Source organism: Ptychodera flava, chromosome 4 (assembly GCF_041260155.1).
Source record: "Ptychodera flava strain L36383 chromosome 4, AS_Pfla_20210202, whole genome shotgun sequence".
Taxonomy (NCBI): Eukaryota; Metazoa; Hemichordata; class Enteropneusta; family Ptychoderidae; genus Ptychodera; species Ptychodera flava.
The window spans coordinates 47,037,737-47,054,598 of record NC_091931.1 but is presented as its reverse complement, the minus strand read 5'-3'; the positions used below and the strand labels follow the sequence as shown (position 1 = coordinate 47,054,598).

Here is a 16,862-nt window from a genome sequence, read left to right as displayed (position 1 = left end):
CTGAAAGTATTTCCACAAGCACAATTATAATTGTTGACCTGAAGTGACCTTCATCTTCTTTTTAACTAATTTTGTCAATCAAATTATCCAAACAGTGTTTAAGATTAGCACGACAACTATCGGTGATTATCTTGCAGAATGTGAAAACTTGCAATTTTTGTACCCAATTTAGTCAGCGAATTACATTGATGCAAAACCAAGTTGCAAGAAAATGAATACACATTGAAATTGTGGTGATGTAGATAGCAGTTAGTTCAAATACCAACAGTGAATTGTGTCAGCATGCAGGTTAGTGAAATCTCAAGATGTAAAGATTGTAATTGTGTTTGTCTTGATAATCAGGTACAGCTACAACAGGTGGAGTGAGTACAGCTACTGGCAGTTCATCAGATACTGCAGCATCTCAGACTCCATCTGATAAACTCAGCACAAAGAATATGCTGGTACTGAGCGGCGGTGAGGGATACATTGACTTCAGAATTGGTAAGTGAGATACAAAGACCAGGCCAGCTTTAATGGATATTAATGATATGTCACAGTGAAGTCAATTTTAAAGTGGAATTTAGATTACAAATTTTGGGTTTGAGGGGCTGTTTTGAAGCACTTAATTAAAGCGCAGCGTACTTCTAGGTGTACACTGATCTTATTGCTGATCACCTACAGTTTTAACAGTTCTTGTTGCCATCTATTCATAGAGGACTAGATGTTACAAAATAGCTCCTCAAGGGGTTGTAACTTTGCTGGTATGAGATACATGTATGTCTGTGTATGTTAAGCCTTTTACAGCAAAAATATAGGCAGAAAACTAAACGTCAATCATGGTGTTTCCTGTATACTTTCACCCCAATACAGTCATCCAACTTTGAAATTAAAAACAATGGATTGTAACAATATACACTGGTCAAAGGGTTACAGCAGTCTCATTAATTTGGATTGTTTCCCCGCGGACGAAGTCCGGCGGGGACTTATAGATTGGTCCCGTCTGTGCGTCCGTCCGTCCGTCCGTCCGTCCGTCCGTCCGTCCGTCCGTCCGTCCGTCATCAACAGTTTCTCAGACACTGCTAAACCAATTTCGTTCAAACTTGGCACAAAGGCATAGCACTATGACCTACAGATGCACGTCGATTTATTTTGTGATACGATCCAATATGGCCGCGAGGCGGCCATTTTGTTGCGATTTTTCATGTCTTTGGACCATAACTCAGACATTCTTGAGCAGATTCTGTTCAAACTTGGCACAAAGGCATAACACTATAGCTTTCATATCCTTGTCAAATTATTTGCGATACGATCCAATACGGGCGCGAGGCGGCCATTTGTTGCGATTTTTCATGTCTTTGGACCATAACTCAGACATCCTTGAACCGATTCTGCTCAAACTTGGCACAAAGGCATAAAACTATGGCCTACATGTGCATGTCAAATTATTTTGCGATACGATCCCACATGGCCGCGAGGCGGCCATTTTGTTTGTGATTTTTTCATGTCTTTGAACCATAACTCAAACATCCTTGAACCGATTCTGTTCAAACTTGGCACAAAGGCATAACACTATGGCCTACATATGCATGTCAAATTATATTGCTATACGATCTAATATGGGCGTGAGGCGGCCATTTTTTGCGATTTTTTCATGTCTTTGAACCATAACTCAAACATCGATCCTTGAACTGATTTTGTTCAAACTTTGCACAAAGGCAAAGCACTATGGCATACATATGCATGTATCAATTAACCTTGTTATAGGATCCAATATGGCTGCAGAACTGCTATTTTGTTGGAATTTTGCATGTCTTTGAAGCGTAATTCAAAGGTCATTACACCCATTTTGTCCAAACTTGGCACAAAGATCAAGCACTATGGCATACATGTACATGTCAATTTACTTCGTGACATGTTCCAATATGGCTGCCAGATTGTCATTTTTGGATTTTTTCATGTCTTTGAGGCTTAATCATATGCAAATATTCCTTAACCAATGTTGTTGAGACTTGGTACAAAGATAAAGTACTATGGCATACATATGCATGTCTACTAATTGTGTGCTATGATCCATATGGTCCATAGACAGCCATTTGATTTCAATTTCGGTGTGATTTTATTATGTCTTTAAAACATAAACATAGGTCACTGTCCCTCGATGGACTGATTTTGTTCAAACGTGATACGAAGATAAAATACTATGGCTGCATTCTTGTGCACATTAATTTGTTTCATTCTATGATCCGAAATGGCTGATTACAACAACATACCCGATCCCATACCATTTCGAAAATTCCACCAAACCATGTGTATAGTATGTGCCGTCATGACACTAGAGGCAGTGAGGGCATCGTTATGTGTGATGTAATCAAAAGTTCCTTCAGTGGTCATTACCGGCAGAGATGAGTCATTTATTGAACGTTCCTCAGATTACTTTATTATGCAAGTCACAGGCCTGATGCACCCGTCGCATCAATGTCATTCCACAGCTACCTAGACCACAGCTAGCTACCTAGACACCAAAGATTATAACAAAATGGACAAGCGGGGACTGTGTCATCAACGATGACTTATTTGGATTGTTTTCCAGGTGACGGAGATGATGAGGATGATAGCGGTAGTAGCTATGGTGATATACAAATGACAACCACAAAGATTGCCAGATCTGAGAGAAGTCATCTGATAGTCTGGCAAATCACTGGAGTTGCCTCTTAAAAATGGTCATTTTGACTCACTTCAAGTCTGCCACCGGAAGACGAATTCCTGTCTTCAAGTATCAATGCTTACAGGGCATTTAAGTTGTCTGGAGGATGCGAATTACCTCAGTCATTTTACAAACTGTTTGATTTTGTTAACAAGAAAAACAATCTTTGAATGATGTGATTAGAGGTTACCATGGTATCCACAGACATAAGAAATGTATTCTTTGAGAAAAGTGACAAGTCTGCAAACAGAAGATGTTGTATTTAGAACTTTTAGACAAATATTCAGTTTGGTGTCCCAAGATATCATTCTTGTACATGTGTATGTTAATAAATTCTTAGCTTCAAACTGACTGCACTATTTTATAATTTAAACTTTTTGCAATTGTTGCTGGTGCTTTTTATGATTTTTTTCTCCAAAAGTTGTTAATATTGTGGTGTAGATATTGAGTTGTGAAATGAAATTATTGTGTAAAGTTGGGGAGTTTGTCGTTATGCAGATCTGGCACAGATTGCAACAATAATACCAAATCAGATTGATCTAATATTACCGAGGTTTTGACATTTTTGTGAATGACCATACAAAGAATGTTATATCTGTTCTATAAATTGGAAAGATAGAATTACCATGAAACATTTGTTGCTACCGAAAGTTATTCAAATCCATAGCCGAGGACAACATCCAAACGAAAAATGTTGCATTATATTGTTTATACTGTATAATTTGTCATTAGTAATTTTATGTCAAAAGTTAGTTGATTTAAAGCAAATCTTTTGGAGGCAAGCTTTAGGCTGTGCATGAAATGGTTGCAACAAAGCCCAAACTAACAATCACGTATTATTTATGTATTATTTTATTGTTTTAAATACAAGCTGCACTATCAAGTGTAGCGCTAATATATTTTCTTTGTGCCTAGGTTCCAACACTTCATATTTACATTAATTGTGGTTGTAGAAATTATAATTCATGTATATTTACTTCTGCACTCGTCCTATCATAAAACAATGGGGCCTCTAGTAATGTTGACTGCTCTCATTGCTGAAAATGTCAAAATATCTGAAACCCTCCCAAAAAAGAAAGATACATAAAAGAGACTTGTGTTGTGGTATTCCTAGCAGCTGCCAGCTTGTAATGAATTCATTGATCCAGGCTGAAAACACTGAACTAAAGAGAGCTATGAAGCAAACTTGTCATCTAATTCATGAATAAAATATTCAGAAGATGCTGTGATCAGCGTAACTCACATTCTTCTTTCAAACTCTGTGTAAGATCACATATAATTAGGAAGCATCTGCAAAGATGTCCAGAGTTCTAATGAATGATAGGAGTCCACCACACCAAACCCTGATGAAGCTTCAGAGGAAGATAACAAGACAATTATCATATGAGATGACATCATTATTTGTCAAATACTTGCATATAATACCATAATATAAAGTCTGTGTTTGTCCCTTACAACTTTACTAATAAATTTGTAAGCTCACTTTGGTGCAATTAATTGGCAAGTACTACTTAAAAAGTGGTTCTGACTGGGTAAAAATTTGGTGATTTTAAACTTTTCATTCTGTGTTGACTTTGTGTCACTGTTTCAAGTACTGTTTATCTTACAGTCTAACAGTTTGATCAACTAGGCATGCACTATGATTTTGCTGACAAAATCACCTTTAATTGTCATGGAAACTTCAAAATTTCAATTCCATCTGGCAAAATGAAACATGCAGTTTCAGTCACCTGCACAGCTATCCAAGACAAACATATACAGCCAGACTCTACCATTTGAAAAAAAGGGGGTTGCAGCTTTCAAAGGCAAATTTTTGTTTTATATATCCATGTTGAATATTTCCATTAAAATATTTTTTATGATTTATGATCTTTTTATCTTGTATTTCCTGTTTTGTAAGTTTGGAAAGCCAACTAATACCAGTCAAGATCACTTTTATTGATCCACATCTAGTCTTTTATTGTTGTTCCACAACTAGTCCAAGGTCAGGGACTTACAAAACACTGACATATTTGTTTTGTTGCTGTCTTATACTGTGGCGGATTTTTAAATTGCAAAATAACGGTGTACTCTTATATCCAGATATGAATCACAAAAGTTCCATGCCAAATAGCTATATATGTCATAATATTAACAAACCAGTTATGTTTTAAATTGTTGAAGCTTTTATTCTTCATGCAGTTGAAGATCAGTAGAAATGCCTTGTAAAAGTTTGTGTGCGTTATTGAAATTCTTCAAAACCAGAAAGTCATTAAGTTTTCTGATTTATACTACTAGCATTCATCTTGAATGCATTGACAGAGAATGTTTCTAGCGGATAAACAGTACAAATCTAGGTTATGGCAATGTGAACAATAGAATGACTCAAATTATTTCCAGTAAGTATACACTGAGATTCACACAAATTTATTTCCATAATTACACATTCTGTGATGAAAACACTAAATTTTGTTGGCCAAGAACCGTGCAATTTTCTCAAAAAAAAAATATTTACATTTGTCAAAACTGAATTATTCATTGTCTGCTGTTTAAAGTGAAAACATACCTTCTTGATTACTACAGGAATCGATTTTATAGAAAATGACATTCATAGAGATAGTAAAACAGACATTTTTGGGTTTAGACACTTAATCATATGACCAACATTTGGCTTTCAACTCATAGAATATGTCAGTTGTCATACTTAACATGTAAAAGTCCTGGTTATTAGCAACTATCTTTACAGTTATTTAAAAAGTTGTCATCTTTTTGACTCTTGGAAGAATTTCTATAGTAATTGGTGATCAACTTTAAAAAAAAACAGAAAGATGACTTGCCATTTCTGTAGTCACTCCCATCCTTTGAGGTTGGGTTTTTTCCCAGCATGCATTGTAAGTGTTCAATGTAGCTGTTATTGGAATGAGTTTGTTCCTTCAAAATACAGGTTACTGTGTAAATGTGGTACTAAATGTATAAGTGAAATAAAGGCACAAATGAAATGCATTCATTGTCCTTGTATTTAATTCAACTTGAACAATTAGAATCAGACTTTTGTTATTTTCAAACATCATAAAAATCAGAAACCACATTTCCAAAGACACATTTTTCAAAGAGAGATCAGCACAACTTCATCCTTTGCTAGATCTACTGCCAGACTTCCTTCAAGTTGTAGGCCCACAGGCCAATAAGGCATATTAATTTAACATTCAAGCAAAGAATGTGGTGAGAGGAAATGAAACAACACAGAACTTATTGAGTATCACAGTTATTTATTTTACTCGGTGTGTAACATGACAGAAAGAAATTACGTCAAGTGTGCTTGCTATTGAGACACATAAACAACACAGTACATGTACATACTGTATTCCTCTGAATGACTGTGTTTGGCTACATGCCCTATCCTTCAATAAAATTCATAACTTGGACAATATTCTGCTAGCTGCTTCAAGAGATTTCCCTAGTGGAAGTCTTTTGGATGGAATAAGCATTTATGAGTATATACGTCTTATTCATGGTTAAAGTTTACAGCATTAACATCAGAGTTTGATTTGAAAAAAGTCACTGTGGAGTAGAGTAGCCATGATTTGGATCATGGCAGAAGTGAATGCAATTGCCATTTATTCACACATAACAATGACCCGTTGTTTAGACAATATCCCAAATACATATGGAATTTCAGCAACTAACGACCTAATTTCACTTGACACCGACAAATGGAAATGGAAATATAGCATCAGTTTCAAACCCCTTTTAAAATCATATTCTTTTATATATGTTCAATGGAACTGACTTCAACTGAGTGTGACAAAACAAAGTATGACAATACAATGTCTGAACCAATACTTTGAAATGAAATATTTGCTTCTATGCATGTTCCTGTTACATACATTTTTAAATATGGAAATACTTATCTGTAGTAACTTACTATGACATCTGTAGACTTAACTCTGACTTAGGCATGGATGGATAACATGGCTGAAAATCCTAAATATTCTCACAAATAAACAAAATTACACAAGTAGTTATTGAATATAATGTTCTATCAATAACATGTACACAACAAGAAATGTCTATCAGAAAAATTTGAAATTTAAGTTAAACAATTATAGTAACATTATTTGTGATAGAGTGTGCTTCATAAGTATGAATAAGGATTTGGTAAATATTAAATACCATAATAACCTCACAACTGGCAACTAATTCTTAATGCAACATAACATTAGACTCAAGTATTCAGTTTGGTTAAATTGAGTTTTAAAATTGAACAAAACGTGTACAAAAAATACATGTTTATTTTAGCACCTTGGACTACGTACAATTTCCACAGGTATATAACAACAATTTATGTAAACCATGCATTTAAATGCAATTCCTTCTCTATAATTCTTTGGGATATATTTCTACTATTTGTTCATTTCAAACTATCAATTTCGCGTTTCCATGCTAACATCTGGACTCATTTTCAAGAATCAGAATTAATGGAACAGTACATGTTTTGTTTGTTTGTTTGTTTCTTTGTTGCACCAATTATGAATTTCTGTCTGTCACTTCTGTTCACAACCAGTGACAATATTTCAGATTATCAAGCACAGCTGAAAATGAAGAGATCTCTTATTCAGCTGAAAACAGACTGTAGCTGTCACAGTAACAGAAAGTGTTACAAACATGTTCTGCTTATGATCGTTTGATGCATTCACAGTAAAATCAAGGTATGAATTTTCATTTCTAACTAGCACCAATCCAGCCACTAGAGGGCGCTCTATCAATGGCTAACTTTTAACCCTGACGGTTCCACCGTGAAAATAGCAATGTTTCTCTGATATTAAACCAAAGTTTGAAAACAGAAATGATTGTCAGACATCTAGAAGTTTGATTGCTGAATTACATAGCAAGGACTTGCCAAAACCTTCCTACCTCTTGACATTTCAACATGAGACTCTTCTCATTTTTTGAAACTAAAACCCTGATAAAAAACTGAAAACATCACAATTTTGATGCAATTACAACTTGTACATGAAGTGAAAGAAGAAAATACACTTAGCAGCACTTACTATCAACAATATAAATGATGTACAAAATATGACCACACTGTGTTGCTATGGAGATAGATATATAAATATGGTTACAATGTGGATATGCAAACATATAATGCTTGATTGGAAGGTCATGTAACAACAGTTGTCATTGGTACACATGTTACAAGCAACAAATCCTTGCACTCAGAAAGTGCTAGTATCACTGCTACAACAAACATACATAATTCAACACAAACGACTTAGACATAAAACGACAAATAGACTGGAGGGCAATGAAATGTGAGGATCTCAGTATATCTCTTTTAATTAGGTTTTTGACTTGATCTGTTCATGGACAGTATTAGTGATGGGTGGTGTGTACAATGGGCAAGGATGTAATCAATGCAAGTTACTTGAATAAAAAATGTCATAGCACGAGGAGTTAGGCTTATTTCCCTGGATTAGATTATCAACCTACAGTTCGGCAAATTACCCTGGATTTGATTTTTCCATGTAGAGTTACACAAATTACCCTGGATTTGGTGTCTACCTGCTAAAGACCTGAACTGAGGGACAATGTCTATTTGCAAAGGCCCTGAACTGAGGGACAATGTCTAATTGCCAAGGCCCTGAACTGAGGGACAATGTCTAATTGCAAAGGCCCTGAACTGAGGGACAATGTCTAATTGCCAAGGCCCTGAACTGAGGGACAATGTCTAATTGCCAAAGCCCTGAACTGAGGGACAATGTCTAATTGCCAAGGCCCTGAACTGAGGGACAATGTCTAATTGCAAAAGCCCTGAACTGAGGGACAATGTCTCATAGCTAAAGACGTGAACTGAGGGACAATGTCTCATTGCTGAAGACAGGAACTGAGGGACAATGTCTCATTGCTAAAGATGTGAACTGAGGGACAATGTCTCATTGCTAAAGATGTGAACTGAGGGACAATGTCTCATTGCTAAAGACATGAACTGAGGGACAATGTCTAATTGCAAAAGCCCTGAACTGAGGGACAATGTCTCATAGCTAAAGATGTGAACTAAGGGACAATGTCTCATTGCAAAAGCCCTGAACTGAGAGACAATGTCTCATAGCTAAAGATGTGAACTGAGGGACAATGTCTCATTGCTAAAGACATGAACTGAGGGACAATGTCTAATTGCAAAAGCCCTGAACTGAGAGACAATGTCTCATAGCTAAAGATGTGAACTGAGGGACAATGTCTCATTGCTAAAGACGTGAACTGAGGGACAATATCTAATTGCCAAGGGACAATGTCTCTAAAGTGTGGTCTTTCTGAAAGTCATGCCTTGTACTTCTTGGAATATCTAAAAGGAATTACTTATTACAGCATTTAATATGATATTAGTATATGCTTTGACATGATGCAAGTTTTCAGAATGTCAATATTATGTTTTATGGGGATGTTCAGATTCTGCCAAATACCTAATCAGTACAGTCACAATGACCTGACTAGGCCTGTATAGTTCTGCCAGAATAACGTGTTGGTGATCCAATATTCTTAAGTTTGTTGCTGTAAAGTTCCATCATCTCTCCATTGGTATCCATTGCCATGGGTGACACTAGTCCGTCTGTTGCTAAGGTCTCTGGCATAAAGCTATGCTGATGAACTTTGCTGTCCCATCCACATGTTAGAAGAGTGTTGTCTAATGGACTCCATGATAAACCACGCACAAAATCTTTGTGAACCCTGCTACGATAACTGTTAGAGAGAAAAAGAAAAATTCAAGTAATAAACATGGATGTTGGTTAATATCTTCTGTATAAAACCCGACTTTCCATTTACTGATGGCCTTCTTAATTTTCATCACATATCATTTCAACACTTTTTCACAATCTTACACATTTCACTCTCAAAGAGCTAGCTGAAGCTCTCAATATCATTTCACAACCATTGCAAGTACAGCGCCACCAGCAGTCACACAGCACCAACACTGCAAGTACAGTAACGCAAATATCAGTAACCAAAACTCATAGCATCAGAATTGTTATTACTGACCATGAAATAAAGAGCCATGTGATAGATATACTTACATAGTTTTTGCAGCCTGTGTGATGTCTGTTAATGCAACTGTACAATCATCTGATACAGACGCCAACCAATGAGAACTGTCAATGAAAGAAATGATACAGATATCAACCAATGAGAACTAGCAATGAAAGAAAAGATACAGATATCAACCAATGAGAACTGGCAATGAAAGAAATGATACAGATATCAACCAATGAGAACTAGCAATGAAAGAAAAGATACAAAGAATCACAATAGGTTGTAATCTTACTCTTTATTGCATCTACTGCAGGGATTACCCTGGCTCAAGAACTGCATGAGATAAAATCCCATATGAAAAAAAAACAGTGGGAGAATTTCAAAGTCTGTGACATGTCTGTGATTTTCTGCATATTGGGTTAATTTGCATAACAATACACTCAGTGTGACAGTTTTCGGACAACCTCAGTTTTTTCGGTCATTTAATGACATGCTGTTCGTTGTACTCACTTCGCTCCGTATTGATAGCGTTTTAAAAGTCAAATTAAGTCAGGTGACACTGCCGTCCCGTTCTGGATAGTTTTTTTCGGTAGAAGCTATTTCAGGCTACAAACTTGGCGAAGTTAGCTACACCGTACGATATAAGGTGTCGAACGCAACACACAGCGACAGCCCGTGTCCGATATCTAAGCGCTATACACGTCAAAATATAGTTGCGTCGTCCATGGATTAAACGTAACTAATTATCACGAAATATTTCCATATAGTTTTCTAAACACATCAAAATTGAAAATCGGGGTTCGAAGTTTCAAAATATAAGTATTTAGCCCCTATAATCATATTCCAAATACGACGTCCGATTAGATTACTGCGATATCAGTCCGATTACTACACACTCAACATGGGTCAACAAGTTTGGCAACTTTGACCCCCCCTAAATGCCATGTTAACAGTTTGAGGATAAACACAATAAAGTTTCGAAAGGTATGATAATAAGATTTCGTAGCTCTTGCTTGTCATTATGAAACGGCTTTGGGTGAAATTCCGAAAACTGTCACACTGAGTGTAGTTGTAATCAGAGGCAATCGAATCCATACTTTCTGGTGCAGGAGTAACAGAAGTACAGTAGTCCAGAATAGTGCATTTTCGTTTTTTCTTCGCACTACCACTGGTACTGGACACGAATTCCTTCGAAAGTGCCATTTTGAGCGACAGGCTGTACATCAGCAATGAACACTTGCTGTATCGACTGCAATGATTTGTCAATGAACGCAAAACTTCCTGTTGGCAACCAATCACAAACGCTGTTTGAAACAGGTAACTCTGCAACAGGTTCTAGGTATAGCGCTCTCTACGTCGACACAATGAGTGGTTCTGTACTGAAAACCTGCTAAATATTATCGATGAATTTAGATCGCGTAAATGTATCACGTACGCGCCATTTGCATTATCGGCGCGACTTTTTTGCCCAATGATTTTTCTGAATGCAATTTTTCTGATTTCTGAGCATAAATATGGCATTATCGCGCCCCAAAGTGATCCCTGCTACTGAATAAATTGTCCAATGTCAATTCATTTGACCTATTAACAAAGTCAAAAACTTATTTCACATATTCATGATACCAGCTTAAAGATTGAACATAAACATATGGAAAGGCAAGATTTTCACTATAATGCAGCTATACCATTTCTTATTTGATGAAAGGTGTCCTGCAATATCCACATACTAAGATACATTGAGTAAGGATTGGAATTGTCTTTACTTTAATGAGGCATGAATCACAGAGTGAATTACTGATGGTATCAATAACTTGGGATATTTTACCACAAAGACTACGATACATAATCAACTTGATTCATCTGTAGTCACAGTTTATCAACCATGATGTTAATGACATAAAATCATCAGAAGAAAGGTACTTCAATCATGGCAAGACATTTGAAGCATACTTACTATTTTGGAGAAAATGCAAGTCTACTAACTGATCGGTTATGCACCATTTTTTCTGTAACAGTTTCACCAAGATGTCTCATGTCTTTGACAAGTAACTGTCCTGTTTCCATTCCTAGGGTCAAATAAACAAGTCATCGATACAGATGTATTCTACACTGGTGCATTTATTTTCATTGGAATTGATTGAACTTTGTCCATGTAATGCAAGTGAAAACAATGGTAAAGTGTACATCTCAGTTGTAACACAGCACTTTATTCTGACCAATGCATCGAGAACTCACACATTACAAGTATTAAACTACTATCACATTGTCTTTGATATTCTGATTCGGTTGCTCATAAATTTCTGATACACACTAACGTACCAAAATAAGCGTGTACAAAGAAAGAATTATTGAGGATTTTGAGATAAACTGTTCTTACCGATGGCTGCAATATTTTGACTATCTGGTTGCCAAGCAGCACACACAGGTGCAGCTGACATGTACCTGTCATTTTTCACAACATAGCTGGCAGGTTTTGCTTTCCTTGTATCCCATAGTATACATTTTCCATCCTACAATTGAAAAACATGGATGTTTGTAAAAAATAATAATAATTCTTTCACAAAACATCACTAAGGAAACAGCAATTGCCATCTCAAAACACACAATAAAAAATTACCAGACTGGATCACATTACTAAGGAAACTGAAAAAATGTAAGAATTTACAGATAATAGTTTTCATTAATGTCTCACGCTATCAGCTATTTTTTCTTGAAAACCCATCATTTACAATATCAGGTATGGCCTAGAGTATGGAAAAGAGAATTGATTTTTGTCCTGTCCTGTCATGAAGATTTCATTGGAGATTTCATTGATTTGTAAGCTGTATGGAGAGCTTCACAGACATGAGAAATCTGATCAGTACAGTATCCCTGAAGACCATACAATTTATTTTAATCATCAACATTTGACAACATAAATACATTGTATTGGTGGGTATTTTTGATTGAATTACCTGTGAACAGGACAAGAAGACATCATTGCTGGCTTTACTCCAAGTAACACAGCATACTGTATCAATGTGTATTCTGTAAGTATTGGTCGATGTCTGGCTGTCTAAATTCCATACTTTCACACTGCAGACACAGAGATGACAATGGTTGGAAAGGAAATGGATGTTAAAATTTCATATTGGACGATACTATTGATGCCTTAGTATAACTTATGATGGCCAGAATGTACAATATAATCCTGTTTTGGTGAACTATAATTTTCTGGGAGACACTCAAATTTCCAAACAATTAAAAAGTGCTATTATTATTATTGTTATAAAGTTTATTATTATCTTTGTTTAAGACTTAAATGGTCCGTAGAAATGTAAAAGAAAGATTACAAACTCACAAAGAATATTGATTGCTGACTTACTGTCTTAGACTCTGTGTAGTGTAGTCTTAGGTCATCATACAAAAATTAAAACTTCACAACATTACATGTATACTGCTGCCTCCTCCAAGACTGTAGCAACTTACTCTTCAAGTACCTATCTGACTCACATATGGCCTTCACAAGCTTATTTTGAACTTGTGATATTGTGACACTACAACATTTAATGAATGAAATATCAAATCAAATGATAAATATAAAAGATACTTTGTATTGCATGTTTATTGCATATTGGACCTACTTTCATATTGACCTTACAGTTGTTAACTGTAACCCCTCGTGAAAATCAGGATATGTTGACATGACAAATGCTGCACCCTGTAGAGGTACAAGGCCTATCATCTCTACAAAATCTATTTTCCCTGAAAACTGAGATCCGAGGCAACATGAGCAAATGTTACCTCTAATGCTTAAGTGATATCAGATTTCCAAACTGAGCACGCATGTTAAGAGTTAGATTCATTCTTCTCTGTATTCTCTATGTAAAGTATGTCAGGAAATTTTTTCACAGCTTTCAAACAACTTCACTGATAGCATATTGTAATCTCCTGTTAACAGTTTATTTTTCATAAAATACCATCAAAACGATTGGTTGGCACCAAGGTATTCACATAATATTTCAATCTTCTGGTAATTTTCATGAACAAGCTCCACGAAAAATACTCATGATTTGCTCAAACACTTTACTTTGGTTTTAATACACAGAATGAATTTACTCAGAGCCAAACTCAAAGACAAGTCCTTGTCATCGGCTTTCTAGATACATTTAATCCCGATGTAATCATATTTCTTTAGATGCATTTCATCACTTTGTTCACGGCAGATAAGTACTTCTCTAATTCTCCACTTTCTGTACAATAAAATGCATTAGAAGGTCAATGACACACGGTTCAGTTTTTAAAATTTCAATCTCAATAATTAAATATGCAATTTTTTCATCTACACTATTTCAAAGACAAAATTCATTTATACAATCTTCCTGATTTATATTACATCTGGTTCCTGGTGATAATATCATTTATCGATGCATCAAATATAAGAAATTATTAACTATACATCTGCCACTTAGAACACCACAATTTTGAGTGTGCAAAGAAAGCTTTTACTGAACTCCTATTCTGCATGGGGTAATATGTTGCACTGATGTCTGTGTCCATACTTTCATAATAACCTTGACTTGTGTAACTTTCTGATTTACATAATACATCCCTTTTCTTGCCAAGGTCTTATTTCACCATCAGGTCAAGTTGGTTAAAGCTGGTGAAGCAAAACATGTCTCATATGGTGCATTTTAACAAAAAAAACGATCTGAAGGTCCCTGAAGACAGAGATACTGTAAACATGATTTTTACAGACTGAAGCTGCTATAACATACCAAGCCAAGTGGGTGAAAATACATATGGTTTTGGCTCAATACCACTTTTTACTGACTTGGCAGACAGGGAAGTGATGCTATGTGTCTTGACTTGTTGATCGCACTGAAAAAGTGGCTTTTGTTATGAACTCATTACAATAATGCGATATTAGACTACAAAGCCAAGTAGATGCATATGTACCACTAGATGAAATGCACATTTCTGGTTAGGTGGATTTGTATCAAAATTGTTACTGGACAAAAGGTTGGGGTTAAGTTTTTTACAGAGGTCAAAAGTTTTACCTCATGTCAGCACTGCCACTTGCAGCTTTATTCTTCTTCATGTTAAGACTCACAGATGAGGCAGAGTTGTCATGTTCATATAAGTTAAATAAATTCTTGAAACTTGTCTGATTGTCTACCAACTGCCACACTTCAATTGCACCTAATTTATTGAAAATAGTAAAAGAGAAGAAAACCCTCGTAAGTCTTTGTGATTCACTGCACATTTAATAATTTTGCACACAGGCATAAGGATGCAAAGATAAACTACCATTCTAGCTAAAACAAAATGACTTTTGATAAATAATCTTAGAATGTAGATTGTATGAACACAAAAATGGTGATCTTCTTTAAATTTAAATTTAATGATGAAAACATTCAATGAAAACAGTACAACGTTAAAAGGATGTTTATGACTATAAAGGTACTTTTGTTTCCTCAATCACAACAAAGGTTGACCAAAATTCACAGTATATAGATGTATCCATCTGAAATCAATGCTAATGAACTCACAAGAATATGATACTAAAGTAAATCTGATTGTCATACCTGAATCTGATGCCAAAGCTAACCTAGTGTCATCAATCCATTCCAGGTCAGCAACACCTGCTTCTGTGGCTACACCGGCACTACATTTCATGATGTCTGGAGCAAATGATGGATCTTTGTAAAACCAAAGTGATCCAGCCCAGTAACGTCCAGTCAGACCAGATGCTCCAAATATCACCGACCCATCTGAAAATTGAGACAGAAAACTTGAATTCTGCATCAAACAGTACAAGACCGGATGTTATTGACAAATCTGTGTTCATATACAGTACTACTCTCTGATCGCAGTAAATCTATATTGTGGGGGATTCTTTAACATGACAGTGTCATATTTGATGCAAAGTTGATAGAATCTCACAATCATAGCGTTTTCAAGTTCTTATATTTGTTGCTCTGATATGATAAGTCACATATGTTACAAACATCTTTTTGAGGATAATTTCAGTGACTGAAAGACATTCAATATTTGCCAAATATTTACCCTATTGATTTTGAATGAAGTTGAACTTGAACACTTGAAAGCCCCATACTCAGTAACTTTGATGTACCGCCTCTTCTGTGCAAAACGTGCATACATGTATCTAACATTTACTGTGAAGCCAGGAAGAACTTTCTCAAGTCAGTAATGAATCAATTTTGCTTGTAAGGCACAAAGGGTGCAACCATGACAGCAGTTGGTGGCGGGGGGGGAGGGGGGGGCAAAGTTGAAAGCTGTTATAGTATACTATTACAGACTTCTCCACAAAGGCATATATAATAATCCATGCCAGCAAGGCATGGCTTCATTGTAAAAGCTACAGGTTCTCAGATGCAATTAACAGTAGTTGTTGTACTTAGGTGACCACAGGTGCTTCAGTTGTACAAGTATTGCTAAAACCACGGTCCCTTTTGTGGAGGGACCGTGCTAAAACCCATAACTCCCCCAGTGTGCGCGAGGTCAAAGCCTGGGTCCAGAGATCAATGTAATGTATACATTATATTCAATGCTTTGCATTTAAACCGAAAGCACAAAAATTAGTGGTTTCTTGACTTTTTTCCCTGTGTGATAATGGTCTGGGCCATTCACTCCGTGTCACAAGGTTCAACTTCAAATGGCTAGAATTGAGATGTATGTATGTCCACGGTCCCTCCACAAAATTTTGTGGAGGGACCGTGGTAATCATGTAAAACATTGAATTCTTGTTGCTCGAGATGAACAATTATTTTCTTTCGGCCTTACTCTTACAAAGTGCAAAAACATTACAACACTGAAAAGCTGTCCCCTCGAAGTGTTACCATCATTGAATTTTAAGAAAAACATCTCACTCAACGACGGCTTGCAACGTTTGAATGAATTGAGTCTCCGAGTCCCAAAGGGAATCACTACATTATGTACATATCACAGACTGACATTTTTACCTTCTTGTACTCACCGTTATTATGCTTTATAACATCTAAATATTTTTCCATAGCAGCAGGAACCGACGCCATTGTCTTATATTGAGTATTTGTCTGCCTCTTCTTATAATCCCGTCTTTAAGATGACACACAGAGCGATCAGACTCACTGGTGCGCTTCTTCTCACATTGACCGCCGCCTGATCGTATCTCGTATTCAGATCA

At 36.1% G+C, this 16,862-nt stretch overlaps 2 protein-coding genes across 2 annotated transcripts in view; one reads left to right on the top strand and one right to left on the bottom strand.

Annotated features, from left to right (window-relative positions):
* LOC139131995 (C-Jun-amino-terminal kinase-interacting protein 4-like) overlaps positions 1–5,668 on the top strand; it is a 49,013-nt gene extending 43,345 nt beyond the window's left edge. Inside the window, 2 exon segments of the mRNA XM_070698349.1 lie at positions 349–483; positions 2,573–5,668. Of these exon segments, the coding sequence (XP_070554450.1) occupies positions 349–483; positions 2,573–2,697 (260 nt within the window). The 3' untranslated portion in view covers positions 2,698–5,668.
* Positions 5,669–5,914: 246 nt separating this feature from the next.
* Positions 5,915–16,854, bottom strand: LOC139131996 (methylosome protein WDR77-like). The gene is made up of 8 exons (XM_070698350.1): positions 16,674–16,854; positions 15,262–15,447; positions 14,734–14,875; positions 12,649–12,769; positions 12,072–12,204; positions 11,649–11,760; positions 9,739–9,813; positions 5,915–9,406 (listed from the first exon to the last, which is right to left on the bottom strand). The coding sequence occupies exons 1-8, from the start codon at positions 16,729–16,731 to the stop codon at positions 9,157–9,159; spliced, it is 1,077 nt and encodes a 358-aa protein (XP_070554451.1). The 5' UTR covers positions 16,732–16,854; the 3' UTR covers positions 5,915–9,156.
* Positions 16,855–16,862: the final 8 nt, after the last annotated feature.